We start from the raw sequence: 26,413 nt of genomic DNA, 5'->3' as shown, positions 1-26,413 counted from the left end.
ACCCATTAGCCAGACACCTGGAAAAGAATTCTCTATAGTAACACAGAGCTTATCCCATTTAGTGTCCCAGGATGTGTAAGGCTATAAAGGCTAACTGTGCAGAGGTGAGGGTGACAAGAGAGACCATTTTGATGGTAAGGTAATGTGCTGGGCATTCCTACAGTGGTTCAAAGGGAGATTCCAGGAGTTTTAAAAGGACAGCATTGAGGATCCATGGGGGAGTTGGATCTCTGACCAGAGGACAAGTGTGAAGAAGGCCCATAAAGAATTTTAATATCATAATCTGTCATTAGTTGCCTGCCAGCCAACATCCAAAGCATCAGGTACAACAATTGCAGGTCTGGGGCCTGATCTACACCGTGAATAACGTAGCTGAAGCTGACATACTTAGATCTACTCACTACAGTGTCTTCACTGTGGTGAGTCAACTGCTGACGCTCCCCAGTGAACTCCGCCTGCACCTCTCATGCTGGTAGAGTACATGAGTCGACAGGAGAGCGCTTGGGGGTAAATTTATCATGTCTAGTCTAGATGCAATAAATCGACCCCTGCTGGATCGATCGCTGTCCACTGATCTGGCGGGTAATATAGACATACTCTGGGTGAAGTATCTTACTCTGGTTCTGAAATACTACATCTGGGCAAGCCAGGTGGTATATGGGACATCTGCAGCAGGGTCTAAAAGCCAAAACTGTCTTGAAAACCATGGAGCTATTATGATCATCAAAGTACTGTACCGTCTAATCTAAGCTATTATTTTAGGGATCAGGGGCGTTGGCAGGAAAGCATATACAGTCCTCAAGACCACCAAAGAAAAGGGGATTAAGCTGTGTACCTAGGTTCACTGTTCTCCTGGGGCAGATGTTCAGACTAGGGCTGTCAAGCGATTAAAAAAACTAATTGTGATTAAAAAAATTAATCGCAATTAATCATGCTGTTAACCAATAATAGAACACCATTTATATAAATATTTTTGGATGTTTTCCATTTTTTCAAGTATATTGATTTCAATTACAATGCAGAATACAAAGTGTACAGTGCTCACTTTATATTTATTTTTATTATAAATATTTACACTATAAAATAAAATTGTATTTTTCAATTCACTTAATACAAATACTGTAGTGCAATCTCTTTATCAAGGAAATTTAACTTACAAATGTAGAGTTATGTACAAAAATAACTGCATTCAAAAATAAAACAATCTAAAACTTTAGAGCCTACAAGTCCATTCAGTCTAATTCTTGTTCAGCCACTTGCTCAGACAAACAAGTTTGTTTACATTTGCAGGAGACAATGCTGCCCGCTTCTTGTCTACAATGTCACCTGAAAGTGAGAACAGGCATTTGCATGGCACTGTTGTAGCTGGCATCACAAGATATTTATGTGCCAGATGCACTAAAGCTTATATATACCTTCATGCTTCAATCACCGTTCCAGAGGACATGGGTTCCGATGATGGGTTTTGCTCAATAACTATCAAAAGTAGTACAAACCAACGCACGTTCATTTTCATCATTTGAGTCAGATGCAACCAGCAGAAGTTTGATTTTCTTTTTTGGTGGTTCAGGTTCTCTAGTTTCCGTATCTGAGTGTTGCTCTTTTAAGACTTCTGATTTTGGAAGGCACTTCAGATTGTTAAATCTTGGGCTGAGTGCTGTAGCCATCTTTAGAAATTTTACATGGGTACCTTCTTTGTGTTTTGTCAAATCTGCAGTGAAAGTGTTCTTAAAATGAACAACATGCTGGGTCATCATCTGAGATTGCTGTAACATGAAATATATGGCAGAATGTGTGTAAAACAGAGCTGAGGACATACAGTTCTCCCCCAAGGAGTTCAGTCACAAATTTAATTAATTAACACATTTTTTTAATGAGTGTCATCAGCATGGAAGCATGTCCTCTAGAATGGTGGCCAAACCATGAAGAGACATATGAATGTTTAGCATATCTGGCACGTAAATATCTTGCAACACCGGCTACAGAAGTGCCATGCGAATGTCTGTTCTCACTTTCAGGTGACATTGTAAATAAGAAGTAGGCAGCATTATCTCTCATAAATGTAAACAAACTTGTTTCTCTAAGCAAATGGCTGTACAAAAAGTAGGACTGAGTGGACTTGTAGGTTCTAAAGTTTCACATTGGTTTTGTTTTTTAGTGCAGTTATGTAACCAAAAAAAAAATCTACATTTGTAAATTGAGCTTTCACAATAAAGAGATTGCACTACGGTACTTGTATGAGATGAATTGAAAATTAATTTCTTTTTTATCATTTTTACAGTGCAAATATTTGTAATAAAAACAATATAAAGCGTGCACAGTACACTTTGTATTCTGTGTTATAACTGAAATCAATATATTTGAAAATGTAGAAAAACATCCAAAATATTTAATACATTTAAATTGGTATTCTATTGTTTAACAGTGCGAGTAAAATTGCGATTAATCGCAAATAAAAAAATTAATTGCAATTACCTTTTTTTAAAGTCAATCTTGTGAGTTAACTGTGATTAATCAACAGCCCTAGTTCAGATGCTTGGTATTGAGCTTTGTGGTGAACAAGTCTATGATACGAGTAATAGTGGATTTAGAATGGTTTTCTGTAATCAACCATTTGTGGCTGGACATCATATGCCTGCTCAGGAAGTCTGCTAGGTCATTGCTGACCCCTGGAAGATGTAGAACTGTAAGGGTCACTCTGTGTTGACACCATGCCCAAAGTTTAATGACTTCCTGGCAAAGAGGGGGACAATCGAGCATCCCTTCCTTGTTTGTATATTTCATCACAGATATGCTGCCAGGATTTGCATCATGGCGTTTCACATATGAGCAGGAATGCTATGCAGGCCAGTCTGATAGCTCTACATGGGAACATCATGGAGCTGACTTTTTCATATCGTCCCAAGACCATATGCCTTGCATCTGCAGATTGTTCTGGTGGACATTCCAGCCCGTCTTTGATGAATCTCTGAGAAGAATCATTGTTGGGGAGGGGACCGAGAATTACGTCCCTTTTCTCATGTTCACCAGGTCTAACCATCAAGCAAGGTCTCACAGGACTTGAAGCTACACTGTGATCCTCCTGTTTACATGATGTCTGAATGGGGTGTCTATAGACGTCATTCACAGCTGTAAAGTCCCTAGATGAACTCTGTCAAGTGGTGTTGCATATGTGAGTGCTGACATGTGACCTAAAAGTCCCAGACACAAACATATTGTCATCAGTGGACTTGTCTGCAGGTCGTTTACCACTGGTTGTCCTCTGGCAGGTAGTCTCTTGCCAACCTGGATCTATTAAAGCTTTTGTGAACTCTAGTGCCTGTGACGCTGTGAGAGACAATGTCTCATAGTTTAGAAGGAGTCCTAGTTAAGAAAACAGGGACAATACATATTGGAAGCCTGTCAGTTTCCTGAACCTGCCCCGATCAGCCAGTCATCCAGGTATGGGTAGATGTGGATTCCTTGTCTTCTTAAATGCATTGCCACTACTACTAGGTATTTCATGAACATTCTCAGTGTAGTGTAGACTCCAAAGGGTAGAACTATATACTGATTCCAGTGGAGCCAACCATGATCTTATGTTCTTCCTGTGGCCAGGGTGGATAGCTATGTGGAAGTATTCATGCTGTAAATCAAGAGCCAAAAACTAGTCTTGAACTTTGAAAGACAGAATGACGGAGGCAAGTGTTATCATCCTGAAACTGAGATAGTGTATGTATTTGTTGAGCCTTCTCAGGTGTAGCATGTGATGAAGAGCAACTTCCTTCTTTGGATTGAGGAAATCCTGGGAGTAAAATCTCTCTTCCCTTGAACTCTTTTGTGATCTCCTCTATAGCTCCTAGAAGAAGCAACAACTCCACTTCTGCTTGTAGCAGGACATTGTGAGAAAGGTCCCTGAAGAGTAGCCACGAGCAATGATCTCCAACACCCATCTGTGTGATGTCAGGGCAGACCACGCTGAGTTGAATAGAGTGAGGTGGTTTCTGAAGGTCATGCTCTCTCGACTGGGAATAATGTGGTTCTCTACCATTTTGTCAGATCTGCTGATGCGTCAAAGTAGTGAACTGTGTTGCCAAGGAAAAGAGAGGCTGGCACCTCTTGTTGTATCTCAGATGCTTTTTGGCATCATATTCTATCTATTTGGGGTGGTAAGTGTGCATTGTCTCAGCTGAGGTGAAGGGAAACATGAGCCAAGGTGTAAACCCCCAGAGTACAGGATAGCTTTGGAGTCCTTCAGTGCATATAGAGCACTGTCTGTCCTCTCACTTCACAGCTGTCAGCCCTCCAAAGGCAACTCCTCAATCATGGCCCGCACCTCTCTCATGATGCCTGACGCTTGGAATCACAATGTTCAGCACATGATCATCAGAATGGCCAGTGTCCAACATTTTCATCATCACCTGCAAAGACATCTTGACACTAACTGGCCTTCCTTAATTATGTCCAACTGTTTCTCTGCTGTCACGAAGGAGGAGGAATGTTAGCCAAATATGACTTCTAACATGGGACAATGTAACATGATATGGCATGATATGGCAGTTAGCATGTAGCCATAGCAAAGCTGAGGAGTACAACATCCTCCCAAACATCCTCCCAAATAGATCATTCAGCTGCAGTCCTATCCCCTCCATGAAGCTAGGGTCAAGGCTGAGGACTGCATCACTGGTACCAGTGGAATTTGCTGCATCACAAGCTGCTCCTTCCCCGAGCCCTCAACATTGGGCAAGGATTGGTGGACTCCTCTCCAAAGGCTTTAATGTTTGCTCTTATAAGAGGATACTGAGCTCCTTCTCAAGCTTCTGCTTAAAGCAGCCCCCTCTGGACTGAATTTAACACCATAGGTGTCTGCTCTGGCTTCAGTGTTAATGTTGAGATCAACTTTGATGTTGAAACATTCCTCGATGCCCTCTTCTCTGTGCTAGTAGGAGACACTGCCTAGCAGGTCGATGGCACACTCGATGATCCTAGCTTCTCCACTAGTAGGGTTCTGGAACTCATTTCCTACGGGTCTGAGGAGACATGCATGGATTGTTGCAGAAGATGGGGTTTCAACCTCACATCTCATGATTCTGTGTAAACATCTGCTCAGAATATGCAATTCCCTCAGGCAGAAGAGATATCTACTATGTCCATCCCTCAGGAGTATTAGGTACTGTAGAATGGACAGGTTTGAAGCTTGCAGGTTTTAAATCGGTCATAATAAGGAGCTCGGTACAGGGGGGTATGAACAGTAGAGTTCAGTCCAGATAGGTTGGATCAGTTCACGGCAGTTGAATATAGTAGATTAGAAGTGGTTCTGAAGGCTTTGGAAGATACTGAAGAAGGTTAGCCTGAGCTAAGAACTAGTGGGTTGCACATTTGCCAGGTCCTGTGTTGCTGCCACGGATGGTAAGAAAATTGAGGGAGGGTTATGACTGCCCCACTGTTCATGCCCTCAAACAGAAGCACAAGGAGAAACAGTGTACATGGATTCTGCTATCTCACATTCATGAGGCATATATACAACCAGAGTAGATCCACACTGACACATACTCAAAGAAGAATGTTTGTAAACAGGTACAGCAAGGAGCAGAAATCCTTTCCACCTTACTCAATCCTTGAGATTTTTATGGAGGAAGAGATCCTGCTCCCAATCACTTGTCTTAAGTCAATGGAAATCACACACACTCATTGCCATGAGGAGCTCCTCTTAATCATTTGTCAGGCTAAACTGCATCAAGTACCCAGCCACTGTAGTTATCTGCAAAACACAAGGCTCCTTTAAAGTCAGCCAAGGAAAAACCTGCTCCTTATTTAGATGTTGGAGTAGACATTGAGCCTGCCCTGACAGTCAAAAGAGCCAGACTGGAACCTGGGAAGTCTCTAGTTACTACATGAGTACAAAAGCAGCTTTAAATTGCTGCTTCCAAGAAGGAAGCATCCCTTTGGAATAAGCAGCAGCCTCTGAGACTGCATAACTCCAGATGACATGAGGAACCATTTATAGTACAGAGAAAGTTTTTAATTGACCAGGGTCTATAAGATACATTACTTCTAACTGTAAGATTGAATTTGTTTTGCAAACTGCTTAGTTTTGATAACGCAACTATTGAAAATAACATAAAACATCCTGCACAATATTTTCATTACAAATATACAAAGAAGAGAAAAAAAAAGATTTACCCATTGATAACACCACTTGAATAGCCCAAGTGTTCAGCAAAGGACTCCTGCAAATAATATAAATGGATTATTATACACTGAGATTATACAGTAATCCGAGAACAGGTATCTTTAGGTTGAGCGCTATAATTATGTGTTGATTGCTAGGGTTCAAGCCTCATTACCACTCATACACCTTGGAATCTGCCTTACGGTACAAGGGCGCTGTTTTTCCCACTGTTTCTTAAAATGCATGGCTTGTAGGAATGATTTCCCTCAGTGGCCACTTTACCAGATTACAACTACAGTAGAACTTTATTTGCACTAATTACTGGGAGATCCTTTTGCAAATTACTGAATTTCGTGAATTAGCAAGTTAGAAAACAAAAAACCAAAATGATAATGTATCACAAGATGTACTTTGTTCATTTACTTTGTGAATTGCCTAGTCAGAGTGGTAACCAAATAAGTATATTCCCCAAACTTGCCACTTCCAGAAAAGTGACAATGGCAGGGGCTTCTCCTACCACATATACCTCAAAATTAAGAGAGAAGAGTGCATTTATTTAGTAGTATGCACCAAGTTTTAGAAAGTTTCAGAACCCCTCCTCCTTTAGTAAATTGCAAAGAATAGATAAAAATTAAGATTTGAATATGGCCTTGGTTAGACTTTCATACATGTATAATTCTCTAACCCTGGTTTTCTATACCATTAGCAATCCATATAGAAAAGACTAAGCAAACTGAACATGACAGCCTTACCTCAATATGCTGAAACATATATGGGTGATTGCATATCTTTCTCAATTGCATGATAGTGTTCATAAGAGTTTTCGCCCCGCCTTTTCCCTAAGGGAGGAAAAAATACAAGTCAAATGGCAAAACTGAATTGCTGGTAACTGAAGATTTTTAAAAATCTGAATTTTTAGGGAGGCATTCTATATTCCTACACCAAAGTTGAAGGCCATCTCATGCAATGAAATCTCAGAGTTGCACAGGAAACTCCCTGATGAAGCTATGTAGTAAAATGAAGTTGGTTGTCCCCTCAAGTCCATGTGCAACCTCCATTGTCAGAAGTGGTGTGGTCTAAGATAAAAACGTATGGATGATCTGAAAGAAATCAATGGAAATGTACTGGGGCCTGGGGTTTGTATCTAATTACAGTGGTCGTGTTGGGAGGCAATGTCTGTCTGCCATCTAGATTTATGGGGCATATAGATTATGTGATGTCTAAACCCTACATGTAGGGCATGATTCTGTTCAGCTACTTTTCACTTCTACAGTGCCTTCCTTTGGCAGTTACCTGAATCTATCTGCTTCTCTGTCAACCACAAGAACACCACATGGTTCTAAGCAGCTAAAATGCTCTAGAGGTAGCTAATAAGGGATGATGAGTCTTAGGTGGGGAAGGGAAACTAGTACTGGAAGTTGGAGGGGGAAGATTAGCACTGACTGAACAAGGACCCTGGGAACCAGATGGGAAGCAGGAGGAATTAGAGAGTCCAGAGGAGTGAGAATAGGACTTTTGGTGTACTTTTCAACACTTTAAATAAATAACCTGATGCAGCCAGTGTGCCACAATCCCAGTTATTTTACACGGGATTCCATATTACGTTTCAGCCTCTTCAGGAGGTTTTGTAACACTGCATCCAGAAATGCATCATTACAATTATATATCAAAAACAAGGTCAAGTTTTACATTGTGAATGGAGAACAAAGACAAAAAATTTTTTTTTGCACAGACATTTCAGTTGTGGGCAAATTCCTATCCCAACTGACACATCTGAAGTAGGATATCCAAAAAAGTTTACTTGTTTTTTTAATAAGCAGGCTGGTGCAGGCTGTCATGTATTCAGTAAGCACACCGTCATAATGTATTGTTGTTAAGTATTATAGTTCTCTTTATACCTTCTTGTCTTTCTCAGAGCCATCTGTGAGGAGGATTCCCTTCGCTTGCATATGGCGGTAGAGAATCTTCTGAAGAGCTGACATGTCGCATTTGATCACATATTCAACCTAGTGTGAAAAACAGCAATAGATAAATGGAGCACAGAGTTTTGCCAGGCTATAATAATGTTAGGATGATTTAACTGCAGATCTTTCCTTCACAGGAACACTTGTATCCCAGCAGCATCTTACATCTCTCAGGGAGAAAGGCAGAATTGTAAAGTGGCCATCCATACATACTCTTGGAATCCAGATCCACTCATTGTAATGGTTGTCTCTAAAGTTTATCTTTGGATTCCATATCTACTGTAAATTGTTTGGTTTCTCTGAGCATGAGCATTCAGTGCTGCTCAGCAAAGCAGCCAAAAAGAGAGATTTTTATATTTTCCTCTTTCTATAATTATACAAGCACTCTCAAAATGAATGGCCAATAATGTGTGAATTTTCTTTATTACGCTTGCAAAACATTTTTAAAAGATCAGTTGTGGTTGTATACCCTAAGTATCATGCCATTCACTAATGTTTGGATGGAAATATGTATTTTTTTTCCAAACATACCAATAAGAATGTGGGAACTGTTTGGAAATATAGTAAAGTATGTTGTAACCTCAAAAATTCAACTCATGTAACATTGACTGAACTAACTTGTCTTTAGTTTGTTCTGATTACGTATCAGCCTCAAAGCCAGTAATACAGGATGGTTTTTTCCTATATAATTTTAAACACACGAACTTTTCTACAAATAAACTCATGCATAAAATCTGGTTTGGTATACACTCTCTGTGTTTTTATTAATTAGACAAAAAATCATAATACATATACAAAGCCATATTAATAGCTAGAAATCTTGCAGGAGGTGATTAAAAGAAAATCAGCAAGCCACCTAATGTTTAATAAACTGATTAAAATATGATTGGGTTATTTTAAGCTCAGAGGATCAAGAGGATGAGGTCACAGATGAGAGGGAACTGAATATTAATTTAGTAGCTTCTCTACCAAGAACCTGTCAGACAAGACGGAACTGTCATTAGCCATCTTGTGTCAACAATTCCAATGCACCACAATGGATTTGAACACTGTTTGTTTTTTTTAAAACAGGGGAATACAACCACAACTCACCTAAACTAATACTGTTAAGTATTTTCTCAATCCCTCTTTTTTACTAAAGCTACTGAATACAGTGGCTCTCATTGACAGTCAATGGGGAGAAATCTGAACTGCAATACAAATTTAAATAATGGGTTTGTACCGGTAGCAATTCAGTCAAGTGTCAAATCTGAGTATATTCCAAGCCAAAATTAATCAAAAATGTTGCAAAGGAGGCTGGTATGAACACTATATGTTGGGAGGGAGGAGGGCATAATGGCAATAAAGTTTACAAACAATTAATGATGTGTATTATATGCCCCTTTCATTAAATAAATTCTACTACTGAGTTGGTTTATATTTAAAATGCTAATCCAGGTCAATGTTAGTACAATGTCACAATAAAAATCATGTAACAAAATATCCCTATTACTACTTACCTCTAATTGTTTTGGGTTTAACTGGGGAGTCAAATATCCCCCAACCTCCATATTTGAAGCAGAGCTGAATTTTACCACTGCCCCCTCTGTCTACAGTTGGAAAAATTAAAACCCCAGATGCCTTCTCCCCACAACTTTCATCTGGACTTGAATGTTGTGGTTCTCACCTATTTCTCTTTCAGCATTTGTACTGTTTGCATTTTGTTCGGATAAGACAGAGAGGAAAAGAATGCCTGAAACATCTTCCCCATTGCTGCACAGCACTGGTAAGCCCCATTTGGTAACTGGAGATCCATAAAGGCTCTGCCTATTTCTTGCAATTAACAGTACATACTGAAATAAATGTGCCAAGAAATGCATCTAACATAACTAAATACAATGCTTTCTTGTTGCTGATTATTTGGGAACTAAGATTGAATCTTGCCAGTTTTTCCAAGTACTTTAGTGGGAACAGAACTGGGTCCACAGTAAGCAAGGGCCCACTGTGTCACATTTACAACACGAGACACTTGCAGAATAACAAAGAAAATTAACAGAAAGACCTTTCCAAAATCATGTTCTGTTTTGATTGAATTCAGCCTCTATATTTACAGAGTTAAGTCTCGGGAGGCTGGAAAGCAATATAAGCAGGAGTACCCCTCTTAGCATCTTGACCATGTCCTGGAGAACCTTGTGCCAGATGGTCACGCCAGAATGGGCAAGCAAAATGGGTGTAATTCAGGACTCCCTTATGCTTCCGGGCTACCTGGCACATATTTTGCCCTCCTGAAGGCTGGCTTCCAGGTCCTGGAGCTCTCTCATTCCCAGCACAGTATAACAGCTTGCTAGGGTGAATTTTTTTTTGAATCACATCCTATATTTACAGGTTGCACATAGCATAGGAGGCTTATATAGGAACTGCCTGTGACTTTTCTGCTTCCCAGGAGTTAGATCCACCTCCCGCATATTGCTACTTAGTTTTCTCTGTGTGTGACATCATTACTGAGGAAGTAAATGGAGGATGCACACTCTACCTTGAAATGCCCTCGGTATTTTAATTATAAGAGCCTAAGATTCATGTTCTAATCAAATTAAGCCTTATATATTTTAAAAGAAATGTGAGGAAGCAAAGCCAGCCTATAAATTGCTACTCTGTAATTAGGTCCAGGTTAGTTCTGTCTTCTCGGTAAGGTAATGGAGATACTAGGCCACAAATTGCTAACTGTTGTGAACTTTGGTTGTGACATATCCTCTGCTACCTGCCACATTGATCTTGTGTAATGAACGAATGGCAAAATATAGTTTTCAAAGATCACTTAATATCAGTGTAATGCTGTTCCTTTTGATCCATTGCTCTCCTCCATTGATTTGACTCCTGAATGTGCTTCAGAGAGCAGAATTTTTGTATATTTCAGTCATCTGCCACTCACACTGATAGAACAGGTTTAAGGGAAGGGAGAAAGTCAAGAGTAATTGTTTTCTTTTGCAATACAATACTTTTTAGGCTTGAATTTTAGCTGTATATAATTGAAAGGACAGAACTAGGATCAGCTTTTGGCACAGGCTCAGTGTGTCAGAAAGGTACAAATGGTTTGATTCCTGCATCCTCCAATTTCAGTTTGGGATTCTAACAGGGTGTAAATTTTGGCACTTTCACATTTACGCACAGATAAAGTAACCTAGAGGGTTTATATATGCCTCTTGCAAAATGTGAAACAAACCCTTTCAAGTGCAGAAGAAGCCAAATTTGATTTTTTCTCTTTTTTTAGTTATCTGGCTCTGAAAACTTCTGAGATGCATGACAACCTGGTTAAAAGTTACATGCAATATTCAAAAAACACCACAAGACCCAGTGTTGGAAAGTTTCTGACTCCCTAAAGCAGAATCAGAGTTTGTTACCCTTACAAATATGGTACTTTATGAGTTTCAATTATTTCAATGCAACTACCAGAGGGAGTAAAAGTACTATTCGGGAGAGTAAAGGGCAGAATCTGACCCTCAGTAATCAGTCAGGTTGGTTTCTATTAATGCCCTGAATATAAGTACTGTGGAAATAAACATTTTATGTAAACCAGTTTTAGCAGACACAGTTAGCTTTAAGTTGTACTAAAACTATATTATGGACTTTAGTACTGACACTTTTAGCAAAAATTGTCAAATACAGGATTTGGATGAAAGACTGAGCAAACCTCTGCCAACTTCAGAAGTCCTCACTTATAGCTTTTTCTTCTTTGTAAAGGGAAATCTTAATTAATTTAAAGATTTTTCTTAAAAATCAACTGGTGGCTCTAGGAAGTTTCCTTCTGTAGGATAACCTGAACAGCTATATTTTATGGTACTTTTAAAAAAGAAAAAAAATTGTTCAAAAATCCCAGACACTGCGGAACACGTTTTTCATGAAATCCTTCCTCCACAAACCTTTTCTGGCAGTTGAGATTCAACCTCTTTCTTCAGTCTCCTCAGCAAGAAGGGTCGTAACACTTTGTGAAGACGTCTGATGATCAGAATAGTCTCCTCCTCGTTTAAGTCCACCTTCACAAATGTAATTATAAGAGTTACTACAAGAGAAATCTGTGAACTGTGTCATATTGTGACTATGTGGGAGATTATACCTCTTTACAAACACATGTGCAATAAATATTTACCCCATGCTGTACTCTTGTATTTTATTATTAAACAGGACTCCGCGTCCAGAAAGAGAAATTTAAGTGAAGAATTGTAAAGCTGTAATGAAGGTGACTGTTACATTGGGATGATAATTCTGTGAGTACAAGGGACAGTTCAGATGCTATTCCTACATCACGGGTTCCATTTTGTTTTCATCCTACTGTTTATTTCTGATTAGATTTAAGCAAACCATTCCAGTACCCTTTCTCCAGTCATGGCAAATGGAGCATTAAACCACTGTTCAAAGGTGCTGCAGCTCTTGAAAATGGTGGGGAGGAGGAAGTTGAGGAGAGCCCAAAGTTCAGGTAACTTGTTCTGCAGTGGTGTCCCAGTCAACAGAATCCGTCTAGGAGCCACATAGTGGGTGTTCAAGACCTGAGTCAGCTTGCAGTGATGGTTCTTCATTCGATGGCCTTCATCTACTATCATGTACTTCCATCGAATCTGCAACAGGAAAAAAAATCTGGCCAAGTTAGTGAACTCAGGGAAAAGCGAACCTTTGACACAGAGATGAGACACTGCCAGAATTAGTGCTAAGTGCTTTCCGCCAGCATTAAACAGGAAAGACAAACTGGGACTTGGCTATTTTAGCTTTAAGAGTAGTGCTTGTTGGGGATCAAAGTCCAATACAGTGTTATTTAGGCAGCAGTGACCTTGTACGTAATGGAGGAGGAACAAACCGTGGCTAGGGTACAACTGTATCTGAGCCAGCAACTGCTAACAGCTCAGTCCCCCCATTAGGATCTTTCACAGGGTGATGTCCTTAGGAGACCTATTACTGTAGGGTCAGGATAGTAGTTATTAGAAGAATCGGAAAAACCAAGAACTCTAAATGAAGTTGGCACAAGTAAAAACTCAGAAGAAGCAAGTACACGTTTTCAAACAGGCACATAAGAAAGCAAAAATGCACATTCTTTTAGTTCAGCCAAATCCTTCCATCTAACTCAAATGTGAGGAAACAAAACAGGACAAGGTAACCAGGGCATTTCAGGCACTGCAACTTCTTAATGAAGGAAGCCAGCAATGGATGTCACCCCAGGAAATTTCAGCTCCCACCATGAAAGATTTAATGCAGTCAGAGCAGATGTTGAAACATGGAGACCAATGCCATCTACAGCCTAAGAGCTGAAGACAAGGAACAAGAGTGGGCAAAAACTGGGGGATAGAAAAGTGCTGCAGACACAAAACTAACTGTTAGGATTTAGTATTAATTATTTTTTCATGCATTCAGAATGTACTAGGTGCCTCCCCAAATGAGTCCAGGCAGCATCTATGCTCCAAAAAGCATGTAAACGACACTGAACATGACAAGTCAGAGTCTTAAACATACAAAAAGAATGAAAGGAAGGGAAAGGAATGACAGGGTGACAATAAGATCACAAAGTCTCTCAGTGAGGCATTTATGCACCTTGTCGGTCTGCTTTATGTATATCAAGAGTACTACTGATACTTTAGTTGCACATTTTAAAAATACATCCCCTACCACTGAGGCATCGATATTCGCATGTCACTTTGAAAATGTTTAAATAGTAACACCACAAATACTTAGGAGACACTTAGATTAAGAAAACTGGATCCTTAGGTGATGTAAAGTTTTCTGGATATCAAATTTTAGGCATAAGTTATTAAATAGCCACAAATAAAAACCACCCATAACCAGAAATTTTGTAATAGGGATCAGTCTCTGCCCAGAAACACAGAACTGGAATAGCAGAGGTCACAGACTGAAGATCAGAATAAATACTACTACAAAGTCTAGAGAAGATCCAGGGACTCTGCTTTGCAGAATAGAGGAACAAATATGATCACATCTTGGGGAAAAAAGAGTTCAGGGTAATTTTTTAAAGAGATGTTATTAAGGGTACAAGAGCTAACTATACCAATGTGTAGGAAAGATAGCAGTATGGTAAAAGGTCACCCTGACTTAATCAGGAGACCTAAAACTCAAGAAAGAGACATACAGAAAGTGGAAACTGGGTCAAATTACAAAGGATGAATACAAGAGAATAACACAAGCATGTAGGAACAAAATTAGAAAGGGAAAGGCACAAAACAAGATTAAACTAGCTAGGGATATAAAGGGTAACAAGAAAGCATTTTATAACCACATTGGGAAGCAAGAGGAAGACCGAGGACAGCGTAGTCCCATTACCAAATGAGGATGGAAGAGAATATCAAAAAAATGCAGCAATGGCCGAAGTGTTAGATGCCTTTTTTATTTCAATTTTCACCAAAAAAGATAGCAGTGATTGAACAACTAACATAGTGAACATCAGTTTAAATGGGATAGAATCTGAGGCTAAAACAGGAAAAAAAACCAGTTACCTACCTTTTCATAACTGTTGTTCTTCGAGATGTGTTGTTCACATCCATTCCACATTAGGTGTGCATGTGCTGCATGCACAAGCGTCGGAAACTTTTCCCTTAGTGGTACCTGTTGGGCCGCCGGGGCCCCGTCTGAGCGGCGCCACTGCACCATGCATATATATCCCCACTGGCCCGACCCCCTCCAGTTCCTTCTTGCTCGCGACTCCGACAGAGGGTAGAAGGGCAGGTGGTGGAATGGACGTGAACAACACATCTGAAGAACGGTTATGAAAAGGTAGGTAACCGTTTTTTCTTCTTCGAGTGCTTGTTCACGTCCATTCCACATTAGGTGAACCACAAGCTTACCTTCGGAGGAGAGTAGTACTCAGGAACAATTGATCAGAGGACCGCCCTGGCAACCGCTGGGTCCTCTTGGGCCCACTGGTTGACCGCATAGTGGGACGTAAAGGTATGCACCGATGACCAGGTGGCTCCTCTGCAGATCTCCTGGATCGGGACCTGTGTGAGGAACGCTCCTGAAGCTGCTTGTGCCCTGGTCGAGTGGGCTATGATTGTTGGTGCCGGAACATCTGCGAGGTCATAACATGCCCGAATGCAGTCTGTAATCCAGGAGGAGATTCGCTGCACCAAAACCGGGAGGCCTCTCATCCTTTCCACCACGGCCACGAACAGCTGTGTGGATTTACGAAAGGGCTTGGTGCGCTCCAAGTAGAATGCCAAGGCTCGACGGACGTCCGGGGTGTGCGGTGACTTGGGTCTATATGGGGTTTGGGGAAAAACATCGGCAGACAAATGTCCTGGCCTAGATGGAACTGTAAGACCACCTTCGGGAGGAACTTGGGGTGTGGGCGGAGCTGCACCTTGTCTTTATGAAATACCATATATGCTGGCTCCGAGGTGAGTGCCCTCGGTTCAGAAACTCTTCTGGCTGAGGTGATGGCCACCAGGAATGCCACCTTGCAGGAAAGGTGGAGGAAGGAGCAGGTAGCAAGGGGCTTGAACACGGGCCCCATGAGTTTAGAAAAGACTAAGTTGAGATTCCATGGAGGGACTGGAGGGGCGTGAGTAAGGGAACACTCTCTCTAGTCGCTTAAGGAACAGCCCCACCATTGGGTGGGAGAACACCGAGCCCCCTAAAAACCCCAGGTGGAAGGCAGAAATGGCCGCCAGATGCACCCTGATCGAGGACGGGGCCAGCCCCTGCTGCTCGAGGTGCAGCAGGTACTCTAGAACGGTAGACACCGGAGCCTGGCATGGCTGAATCTGTTGAGGCCCACACCAGCATGAGAACCTCTTCCACTTGGCCAGTTAAGTTGCCCTGGTAGAGGGCTTCCTACTACCAAGTAGAACCTGCTGCACAGGGAAGGAGCACTGGCTCTCCAAAATGTTCAGCCACAGAGCTCCCATGTTGTTAGATGCAGTGATTGCAGGTCGGGGTGGAGGAGCCGCCCTCCATTCTGCATGATGAGGTCCCGGTGTAGAGGCAGGGTTATCGGGGCTTCCACCAACACCTCCAGGAGCGTGGTGAACCAGTGCTGGTGGGGCCAGGCCAGGGCGATGAGGATGACCATCGCCCTGTCCCTGCGCATCTTGAGCAGGACCCTGTGCACCAGAGGAATCCGGGGGAGGCGTATTTCAATTCCCCTCCCCACGGGATTGCGAACACGTCTGCTATTGAGCCCAGGCTGCGGCCCTGGAACGAGCAGAACTGCTGGCACTGGGCGTTGCCCCTGGTGGCAAACAGGACTACCTGGGGAAACCTCCACTTGTGGAAGAGCAAATACATGACGTCCGCTCTGAGCGTCCACTTGTGCAGGCAGTACGACCTGCTGAGGTGGTCCGCCAGTTCATTCCGCACCCCCGGGAGATGTGATGCCTCAAGATGAATGGCGTGGGCTATGCAAACGTCCCAAAGGAGGAGAGCCTCATGGCAGAGCGGCGACGAATGGGCTCTGCCCTGCTCGTTTATGTAAAACATGATGGTCGTGTTGTCCGTCAGAACTGTCACGCTGTGCCCACTCAAAGCGGCATGAAAGGCCTGGCAGGCTAAATGAACTGCCTTGAGCTCTTTCACATTGATATGGAGAGACCGCTCCGCTCTCAACCACAAGCCCTGAGTCTTGAGGTCCCTTAGGTGAGCACCCCATCTGAGGTGCGTCCGTCACAAGCGTCAGGTCTGGCTGTTGTGCAGCAAAGGGGTTGCCTTCGCAAACCACTGTCTGGGACAGCCATCACCGCAGGGAGTCTAATCCGTCCCCCGGGGCAGTCACTATCATGTCCAGGGGATCCCTGCCTGGGCGGTATATATGGGTGCCAAGCCTGCAGAGTCCTGAGTTTCAGTCTGGCATGCTTGACCACATGTATGTATACTGCCATGTGACCCAGCAGCCTCTGGCAGCATCTGGCCGTTGTAATGGGAAACTGGCACAGGGAGTTCACTGCTTGCTGGCTGGCCAGGAATCCTTTGCCTGGACCACATCTAGGACCACCCCTATGAATTCCACTCTCTGCATTGGAATGAGGGTGGACCTGGGGACACTGACCAGGAGCCCAAGCATGCGGAATAGTCTCAGGGCCATTTGCACGTGAGACCGAACGAACCTCCTCTTCAAACTGGCCCACCAAGAGCCAATCGTTAAGGTACGGATAAACTCAGACCCTCTGCCTCTATAGGAAGGTCGCCACTACTGCCATGCATTTTGTAAACACCCATGGGGCCGCAGCTAGGCCAAATGGGAGAACCTTGAACTGGTAATGTTCTTGGTTCACAGTGAAGCACAGGAATCGGCGATGCGCTGGGTGGATGGCGATATAAAAGTACACATCCGTCATGTTGAGGGCAGCGTACCAGTCCCCTGGATCCAGGGAAGGGATGATGGTGCCCAGAGAGACCATGCGGAACCGGGCCCTGACCAGGAACTTGTTGAGCCCGCGCAGATCCAGAATGGGTTGAAGGCCTCCTTTGGCCTTGGGAATGAGGAAGTAGCGGAAATAGAATCCTTTCCCTCTTAGGTTCTTTGGTACCAACTCTACCACCCCCGCCTTTAGGAGCATGCAAACCTCCTTTTCCAGGAGGTGCTTGTGAGAAAGGTCCCTGAAGAGGGACTGGAAAGGAGGGTGGGGAGTAGGCAGAGAAGAGAACTGCAGCATGTAACCACCTCGCACTGTGCGTAACACCCAATGGTCCGATGTAATGCTGGACCACGCATAGGAGAAGCAGGACAGGCGATTCAGGAAACAAGGGGATGGATCAGGTGATTAGTCTTTTATGCTGTCCTCGAGCACACCTTCAAAAGCCTGGTTTAGGGATGGGCTGAGACTTATGGTGGTCTTGGCCCTGGCCCTGCCTTTTGGAGCTATTGTTCTCATTATTATGCCACCTCTTATATCCCCATTTTGACTGCAGTAGAGCTCCTGCCTAGCACCAAGTCTGTAGTGAAGCTGAGGAGGCGGCTGTAGCTTGAAGGGCTTTATTTGGGTCGCTGGGGTGTGCATACCCAGCGACTTGAGTGTGGCCCTCAAGTGCTTGAGGCTATGCAGCTTTGCATCTATCTGGTCCGCAAGAGCCTGGACCCTTCGAAGGGGAGGTCCTGGAGCGAGTTCTGGACCTCAGGCAGCAGACCTGACTCCTGTAGCCATGCTGAGCGTTGCATCACCACACCAGACGCAATTGTCCTGGCCGCCGCATCCGCCAAATCCAAGGACACCTGGAGAGAAGTCTTTGCTACAGCCTTGCCTTCGTCCACCACTTGCCTTCGCAATTCCTGTTGGGAACCCTGCAGGAGGTTGTCCTTAAACTTCCCCACTGCCGCCCAGGAGTTGAAGTTATGTCTGTTGAAGATGGCCTGTTGGTTAGCAATCCTCAACTGGAGGCCCCTTGAGGAATACACCTTCCTGCCAAACAGGTCCAGGCACTTCGCTTTCTTGGCCTTAGGGGCTGGGGCCTGCTGCCCATGGCGCTCTTTCTCGTTTACTGCCAAGACTACCAGGGAACATGGGATTGGGTGGCAAAACAAGAAGTTGTGCCCCTTTGATGGGGAAAAGTACTTACGTTCCACACCTTTGGTTGTTGGAGCGCTGGAGGCCAGGGTCTGCCATATAGTCTTATAGTTCGACTGTATGGTCTTAATGAGCGGAGGCGCTATTCTGGATGGAAACCTCTGGGCTCAGGATGTCCACTATGGGGTCCTCCTGCTCAACCATCAGCTCTTGGTGGGCTCTGTAGTCTAGTGGCGGCGCTCCTGATACCACTGTGCCCGCGATCACTTCATCCAGGGACAACGAGGAGGTCAGCAGCTACTCCGCTTCTCTCTGCTGGTTCTCTTAGTCCCTGTCCCCCGAAGGAGGGGCTTCCAGCTCAGGCCCGGACCGCTGACCCTGGGGCAGCACCGCACTCGGTGCCGGTTTCCCTGGTGTCTTGCTTGGCAACTGTGCAAGCGGTCTGGACGCCATAGCTTCCCGCACAGAGGAGTGTTGGGGCGGGGACCAGGACCAGTATGCCGAGTAGCTGGCCCTGGAGGGAGCCCCTTGCCGCCGGTGGTAGGCCCAAGCGATCCAGAAGGACCAGTGTTCCAGCAGTCCCCACTGGGGTTGCCAGCCAGCCAGGTATTCTCTGCTGTCTGGTTCCCGGTGCGCATAACTGTATTGGTCCGAGTCGGTGCCGGACTCTGATGAGGCCAAGTGTGAAGGCCATGGCGGTGCTGTCGACTCGTGTTGGCAGGAGGCCGACAAGCGGCTTCTTGCCGATTGGGGACGGGACTGGTATTGGTGTTCCTGAGACATGGACCGAACCAGTGACTTCTGGAAGCCTTCAGCGATGGTCAGCTCACCTTCTCCTGGTGCCGGTCTCTGGAGGGTGCTGGAGAGCGTCGGGTCCCTTGCACTAACCCCATGCACTGACTCATCTCCGGTACCAAGAGTTCCTTCTGCGTCAGGGGTAACAGAGTCTACAGACTCAATGCTCGACCGGCACCAACACCGGGAACAATGCCAGGAGGGTGTCCTCAAACGGCACACCATTTACAGCTTTCCCCTTGACATCACCGCCAGCAAGGGTGCCGGAGGCTTCTCCCTGATTGGAGCTCACTGCCGACAACTCAATGAGTCCTTCGCCGCCTCAAAGGTTTCAGGCATGGAGGGCTGATCTATTACTCCCTCGAGCCCATCATCCTCACTGAGTTCACTTAGGGCTGGACTCAGTGGGACTTGTGACGCCGGTGCCATCAGTGCCAGGATAATGTCCATCCTGCTCTTTCCGGTGCCCGAGCCCTTAGATGGCGCCGGTCTCCTTTGTGGGGAACATCCGTGCCCTTCTTTTGGTTTGGCCTTAGGCTGCACTGGGGAGGATGAGTGGTCCTGGGGCTTACTTTTCTCCAAGGCCGACGACTTGCGACTCCTGGGCACTCCGCACCGAGGAGGCTGGAGCCGGCGTTGGGCATTTCAGGCCCCATGGCTGAAGCGCTGCCTCTATCAACAACTGCTTCAAGCGAAAGTCTCTCTCTTTCTTTGTTCTAGGCTTAAATGTGTTGCAAATCTTACATTTCTCTGTTTGGTGTCCTTCTCCCAGGCAACGTAGACAGGAGTCACGGAGGTCACTAACCGGAATGGGCTTGCGGCATGTGGGGCAAGCCTTAAACCCCTGGGCCTGTGTGAGGCCAGGGGTGGGTGCTGGAAGCCTCCAAGCACTCAATCTATTAAGTGCCCACAACAACAGAATGCTAACAAACTGATAGCAGCTAAGTACTCTAAAGCTAAGGGATTGCTTCTCATAGGAGAGCAAGAGGTTGTTCCAGTGTCGTCACGGATGGTAAGAAGGAACTGGAGAGTGTCGGGCCCGTGGGGGTATATATGCATGGCGCAGTGGTGCCGCTCAGGCGGGGCCCCGCCGGCCCGATGGGAGCCGCTAAGGGAAAAGTTTCTGATGCTCATGCACACAGCGTGCGCACACCTAATGTGGAATGGACATGAACAAGCACTCAAAGAAGAACAAGAACAAGTTAAGAATTACTTTGACTAATCAGAAATCTTCAAGTCAGCAGGGCCTCATGAAATGTATCCTATAATACTTCAGGGACTGGTTGAAGAGATCTCTGAGCCATTAGGAATTATCTTTGAGAATTCATGGAGAATGGGAAAGAGACATAAGAACTGGAAAAGGGAAAATATAGTACTTATCTATAAAAAGAGACTAAGGACAACACAGGGAATGATAGATCAACTTCAGTATCCAGAAAGATAATGGAGCAAATAATCAAGCATTCTATTTGCAAACACCTAGAAGGAAACATGGAGCATTTAACACTGATTTATCAAGAACAGATCATGTCAAACCAACCTAACATCCTTCTTGTGAGTGGTGGGAAATGGTAGAAGTCACATATTTTGATTTTAGTAAGGCTTTGAAACCATGTCATATGACCTTCTCATAAACAAAACTAGACAAACATAGCCTAGATGAACCTACTATAAGGTGGGTGCACAACTAGCTGGAAAGAGTACTCAGAGTTGTTAGCAATGGTTCACAATTGAGCTGGAAGGGCACACTGGGTGGCGTCCTGCAGGGATCTGTTTGAGTCTGGTTCTATTCAATATTTTCATAAATGACTTGGATAAGGCATAGACAGTACACTTATAAAGTCTGCTGACAATACCAAGCGGGGAGGAGCTGCAAGCACGTTGGAGGACAGGATTAGAATTCAAAATGATGTTAACAAATCCTGAGAAATGGTCTAAATTAAAAAGGATGAAATTCAATATGGACAAATGCAAAATACTACACTTAGGAAAGAATAATCAATTGCAAAAATACAAAATGGAAAATGACTGCCAGAGAAGGCATACTGCAGAAAAGGACCTGGGGGTTACAGTGGGTGACAAACTAAATATGGATCAACAATGTAATACTGGTGGACAAAGCGAACATCATTCTGCGATGTATTAGCAGGAATGTTGAAAGCAAGACATGAAAAGTAATTCTCTCACTCTATTCAGCACTGATAAGGTCTCTACTGGAGAACTGTGTCCAGTTCTGGGCACCACACTTCAGGAAAGAGGAGGACAAATTGGAGAAAGTCTAGAGGGAGCAACAAAAATTACTCAAGGTCTAGAAAACATGATCTATGAGGAAAGATTGAAAAAAAATGGGTTTGTTTAGTCCGGAGAAGAGAAGACTGCGGGGGACAGCGAAGGGAGAGAGAGACACACACACACACGATAACAGTCTTTAAGTATGTAAAAGGTTGTTATATAAAGGAGGGTGATAAATTGTTCTGCTTATCCACTGAGGATGGGACAAGAATGGGCTTAAATTGCAGCGAGGATGATTTAGGTTAGACATTAGGAAAATCTTCCTAGCTGTACATGTCATTAAGCACTGGAACAAATTATCTGGGAGGTTGTTGAATCTCCATCATTGAAGGTTTTTAAGAACAGGTTAGACAAATACCTGTCGGGGACAGTCTAGATAACACTTCGTCTGGCCTCCAGTGCAGGGGACTGGACTAGAAGAGCTATCGAGGGCCCTTCCAGTCCTACACTTCTATGATTTCTATGGGCAACATAATAAAAGTTTCATGCAAAACACAGTTTGGTGACACGGAGGAGGGTTTGCAGTTAAGAAGTGACAGAAATCAATGTTTACCTTAGCAAGAATGTGTTTATCCTTTATTATGTATTCATAAGTAGTTAAAAGAACATTAAATTTTCCACTTCGAAGCTGAGGAACAAGTGAACGACGCATGGCAGGTGTCCCCTGAAAGAGAAGAGAAAATAAAATAAAGGATGAAGAAAATAATTATATATAGTCCTCTGCTATTTCTTACAATCATGGGTTAGCAGAGAAAAGCTGTCTGTATGAGTGTGCTAAAAAGCAAAATCAAACAATGTATTGACATATTACAGATCCCTTCAGAATGGTTTCCCCAATGAAGATCATGGGAGGGAGAAGAGAAGAGAAAAATTACAGTAACCTCATACCAGGAAACTAGCTGCCGGATTGCAAAGCTCTGTTTATATGGAAGTAGCAGCAGTCAGTCTATCTAGTCTTCTTGGTAACTGCTTGACTTTGTAGGAACAATTGGAAACACAGTAGCCTAAAATTAAAGTATTCAGCAATATACAAAATGTGTCTTATTTATCATTTGTATTACTCTCATCAGAAACCTTGCAATATGATCATTAACAATTTTCTTCTGCATTTCACCATTTGAAAATAATTATGGTTTATTATAGTAATCTGTTTGGGATGATTAACTGTCACTGTTTAGTACATGAGGCATATGACAAAACTTTACAGCCAGAGTTTACAGATTAGCTTGGGAAATGAGGAAGAGGAGGGTCTATTTTTCACACTTTCAATTTTATACAAATAGAGAACACAAATCAAACCTTGTAAGAAATTTTCACCACAGAAGGAGCCCATTTGTCAAACTCATATGTCCAGTTGGATAAAGTCCTAGGTAAGAGATTAAGAATATGAACAATTTAGTATAATATATAATTATCTGTTTAAATCTAAGGTATTATTTATAACTTTGTCATCTTAATACTTCTTTCACAATGAAAGCTGAATCCCCAACAAACTTCTTACTTACACCCACATCTTTGCCTTGAACATGTAGATTGAATATTAAAAAGAAAACATGCAGATTTATTTATGCTATATGAGCCATCTTCATTTGAGATGTGAGGGGAGAATTGATTTGGGGAAAATGTCTAAGTTTTATTTAGAAGTCTGTTTTGGCCCTGATTCAGCAAAGCACTTAAGCACATGCTTAACTTAGGTTCATGTTAACACACCTACTAAAAAAGCTAGAATAGATGGATCTGCACAGAAAAGACATATCTGTCATCCCACGCTGCTCAGCTGTAACATGTAAAACTTACAACTTCTCAGATATAGCCCCACAAAGTCCAAGGTAAAAGGTATCAGTGGTGTTAACTTGTGATGATGCGCTATTAGCATCCAGCACCACTGCTGTGTCAGTCAGCCACTTATGTACCTTCATTTTTGCACTATGTGATTTCAATTGTACTAACACACTGAATAGTCTTAAAGAAAGGCTAAAGGAACTGGTAAAATACTTCAGGTCTCAGCTCCTCCCCTTTATAAAATTTAAAAAAAGACAACAAGTAATTTAAAAACATCAAGTCTCAAGTCTCCGTTGTACTCTTGAAAATCGATAGCACCACTTCCTTCCCCTTGGAAACACTGTTTTAATAACAGGGCTCTCTCCCCAATCATGCATTTATTTTTATGTTTGAGCCCGGCACCACTAGTATTAGTAGGACTGAACACAGCTCTGGAAGTTAATGGTTGCTGCAGCAGAGTGAGAAGGTGGGGCACTTCAAAGTAGACCACATAAGGTATAACAATAATTAATATAACTTGTATTGTGCTAACACCTACAGACACCACCAAGCCCCAGACAACTGGTAACTTTCTTAGCCACCTTCTAATTAGAATGCCAAAGCTACTCCACAGCCAGTTGTAAGATAGGTATCACTTAGGGACAAAAAAAACATGACAGAAATTTTGCAGCACTTGAAACAATCTGTTTCAAGAAACCAAAAACCAATTCCTGCAGAGACCAGAGTAGAGCACATTCAGAAAAATCACAATAAATAAAGGGGGCAAAATAAGACAAATAAAAATACACTGGGCAGAGGTTGGAGATCAATGGTTAGGGACAATAAGCAACTCCACATCGGACAGTTACTTTATACTATACTTACAAGAAAATCCAGGGTTGTTAAAGCACAATTACCTAATATTTGGTGAGGTGCCTTTTAAAGATCTAATAATAGGCTGAAAGTAGCACTTTAAAAATTGAAAAGCAAAAACTGTAACATGCAAAATAAAAGAGAAAAAAAAGTACATTTCCTCTTTTGTGGATCATGTCAGGAATAAGTTACACTGAATAAGAGATACCATACAGTTGCCTGCTGAGTGTGTGCACAACAGAAGGGTGTGCTGTCTGCCAGGGGCTAAGATACAGGATGTGGACCTGAGGCTGAATACGATCCTAGCGGGAGCGGGAAAGAATCCGTTGATTATTCTTCATGTGGGAACGAATGATACGGCTAGTTACTCGCTGGACTGTTTCAAGGAGAACTATGCCAGACTGGGGAAGACGCTCAAAGAAATCGAGGCTCAGGTGATCTTCAGTGGGATTCTGCCGGCTCCTAGAGCAGGGCGACGAAGGAGTGACAAGATTATGGCGATCAACAGATGGTTCAGGCATTGGTGCTATAAGGAGGGCTTTGGGATGTACGGTCATTGGGAAGCGTTTACGGATAGACAACTGTTCGCTCAGGAGGGACTTCATCTAAGTAAGGAGGGAAATAGAATTCTAGGATGGAGGCTCGCCGACCTCATCAAGAGAGCTTTAAACTAGGAAGTTGGGGGAGATGGTTGGGAGATGTTCAGGAGATCTCCACGCCGGAATATAACCTGGAGAGGGAAGTAAACAAAGTGAGAGGCGATACCCTTGTGGACCAAAGAATTGATCCAAGGAGGAATAGTGGAGTAGAAACCAGAGCAACGGGTGATGCTGGTGGTAGAAGGTCTGTGCACAACGGGGGAAAGAATGTCACTGACGCCAAACGCCAAAAATTAAAATGTCTGTACACTAATGCGAAGAGTCTAGGTAACAAGATGGAGGAACTGGAGCTACTGGTGCAGGAAGTGAAACCGGATATTATAGGGATAACCGAAACCTGGTGGAATAGTACTCATGACTGGAGCACGGGTATTGAAGGCTATGTGCTGTTTAGAAAAGACAGGAAGAAAGGCAAAGGTGGTGGAGTAGCCTTGTACATCATTGATGAGATTAACTGTTGTGAAATAAGCGATGGAATGGATAAGACAGAGTCTGTCGGGGCAAAAATCACACTGGGTAAAAAAACAACTAGAGCTTCCCCTGAGATAGTGCTTGGGGTGTGCTATAGACCATCGGGATCTGATTTGGATATGGATAGAGACCTCTTTAATGTCTTTAATGAAGTAAACACAAAGGGGAAATGTGTGATTATGGGGGACTTCAACTTCCCGGGTATAGACTGGAGGACGAGTGCTTGCAAGAATAATAGGGGTCAGATTTTTCTGGATGTGATAGCGGATGGACTTCTTCATCAAGTAGTTGAAGTAACTATGAGAGGGGATGCCATTTTAGATTTGGTGTTGGTGAGCAGTGAGGACCTCGTAGATGAAATGGTGGTAGGGGACAACCTTGGTTCAAGTGATCATGAGCTGATTCAGTTCAAACTAGATGGAAAGATAAACAGATGTAGATCTGGGATTAGGGTTTTCGACTTCTCGAGGGCTAATTTTAAAGAGTTAAGGAAATTAATTAGGGAAGTGGATTGGACAGAGGAACTTGTGGATTTAAATGCGGAGGAGGCCTGGAATTACTTTAAGTCGCAGCTGCGGAGACTGTCAGAAGCCTGCATCCCGAGAAAGGGGAAAAAAAACATGGGCAGGAGTTGTAGGCCAAACTGGATGAGCAAGCAACTCAGAGAGGGGATTAGAAAAAAGCAGAAAGCTTACAGGGAATGGAAGAAAGGCAGGATCAGTAAGGGAAGCTACCTGGGTGAGGTCAGAACATGTAGGGATAAAGTGAGGAAGGCTAAAAGCCGCATTGAACTGGACCTTGCAAAGGGAATCAAAACCAATAGTAAAAGGTTCTACAGCCACATAAATAAGAAGAAAACAAAGAAAGAAGAAGTGGGGCCGCTATACACTGAGGATGGAATGGAGGTTAAGGATAACCTAGGCATGGCCCAATGTCTAAATAAGTACTTTGCCTCAGTTTTTAATAAGACCAGTG

The 26,413-nt window shown here is 43.4% G+C and overlaps 1 protein-coding gene across 3 annotated transcripts in view; it reads right to left on the bottom strand.

Annotated features, from left to right (window-relative positions):
- Window positions 1-26,413, bottom strand: part of SMARCA2 (SWI/SNF related, matrix associated, actin dependent regulator of chromatin, subfamily a, member 2) — a 187,577-nt gene that overhangs the window by 86,193 nt on the left and 74,971 nt on the right. For all 3 annotated transcript variants that reach the window (XM_030566024.1, XM_030566026.1, XM_030566025.1), the window contains exons 17-23: window positions 22,974-23,040; window positions 22,228-22,338; window positions 12,462-12,704; window positions 12,012-12,125; window positions 8,050-8,157; window positions 6,904-6,990; window positions 6,163-6,209 (exon numbers count right to left, since the gene is read on the bottom strand). In XM_030566024.1, the coding sequence (XP_030421884.1) occupies window positions 6,163-6,209; window positions 6,904-6,990; window positions 8,050-8,157; window positions 12,012-12,125; window positions 12,462-12,704; window positions 22,228-22,338; window positions 22,974-23,040 (777 nt within the window). The remainder of the gene's footprint in view (window positions 1-6,162; window positions 6,210-6,903; window positions 6,991-8,049; window positions 8,158-12,011; window positions 12,126-12,461; window positions 12,705-22,227; window positions 22,339-22,973; window positions 23,041-26,413) is intronic.

Source organism: Gopherus evgoodei, chromosome 6, assembly GCF_007399415.2.
Source record: "Gopherus evgoodei ecotype Sinaloan lineage chromosome 6, rGopEvg1_v1.p, whole genome shotgun sequence".
Lineage (NCBI taxonomy): Eukaryota > Metazoa > Chordata > Testudines > Testudinidae > Gopherus > Gopherus evgoodei.
Note: the sequence above shows the minus strand (reverse complement) of the source record. Positions and strands in the feature narration are given on the sequence as shown.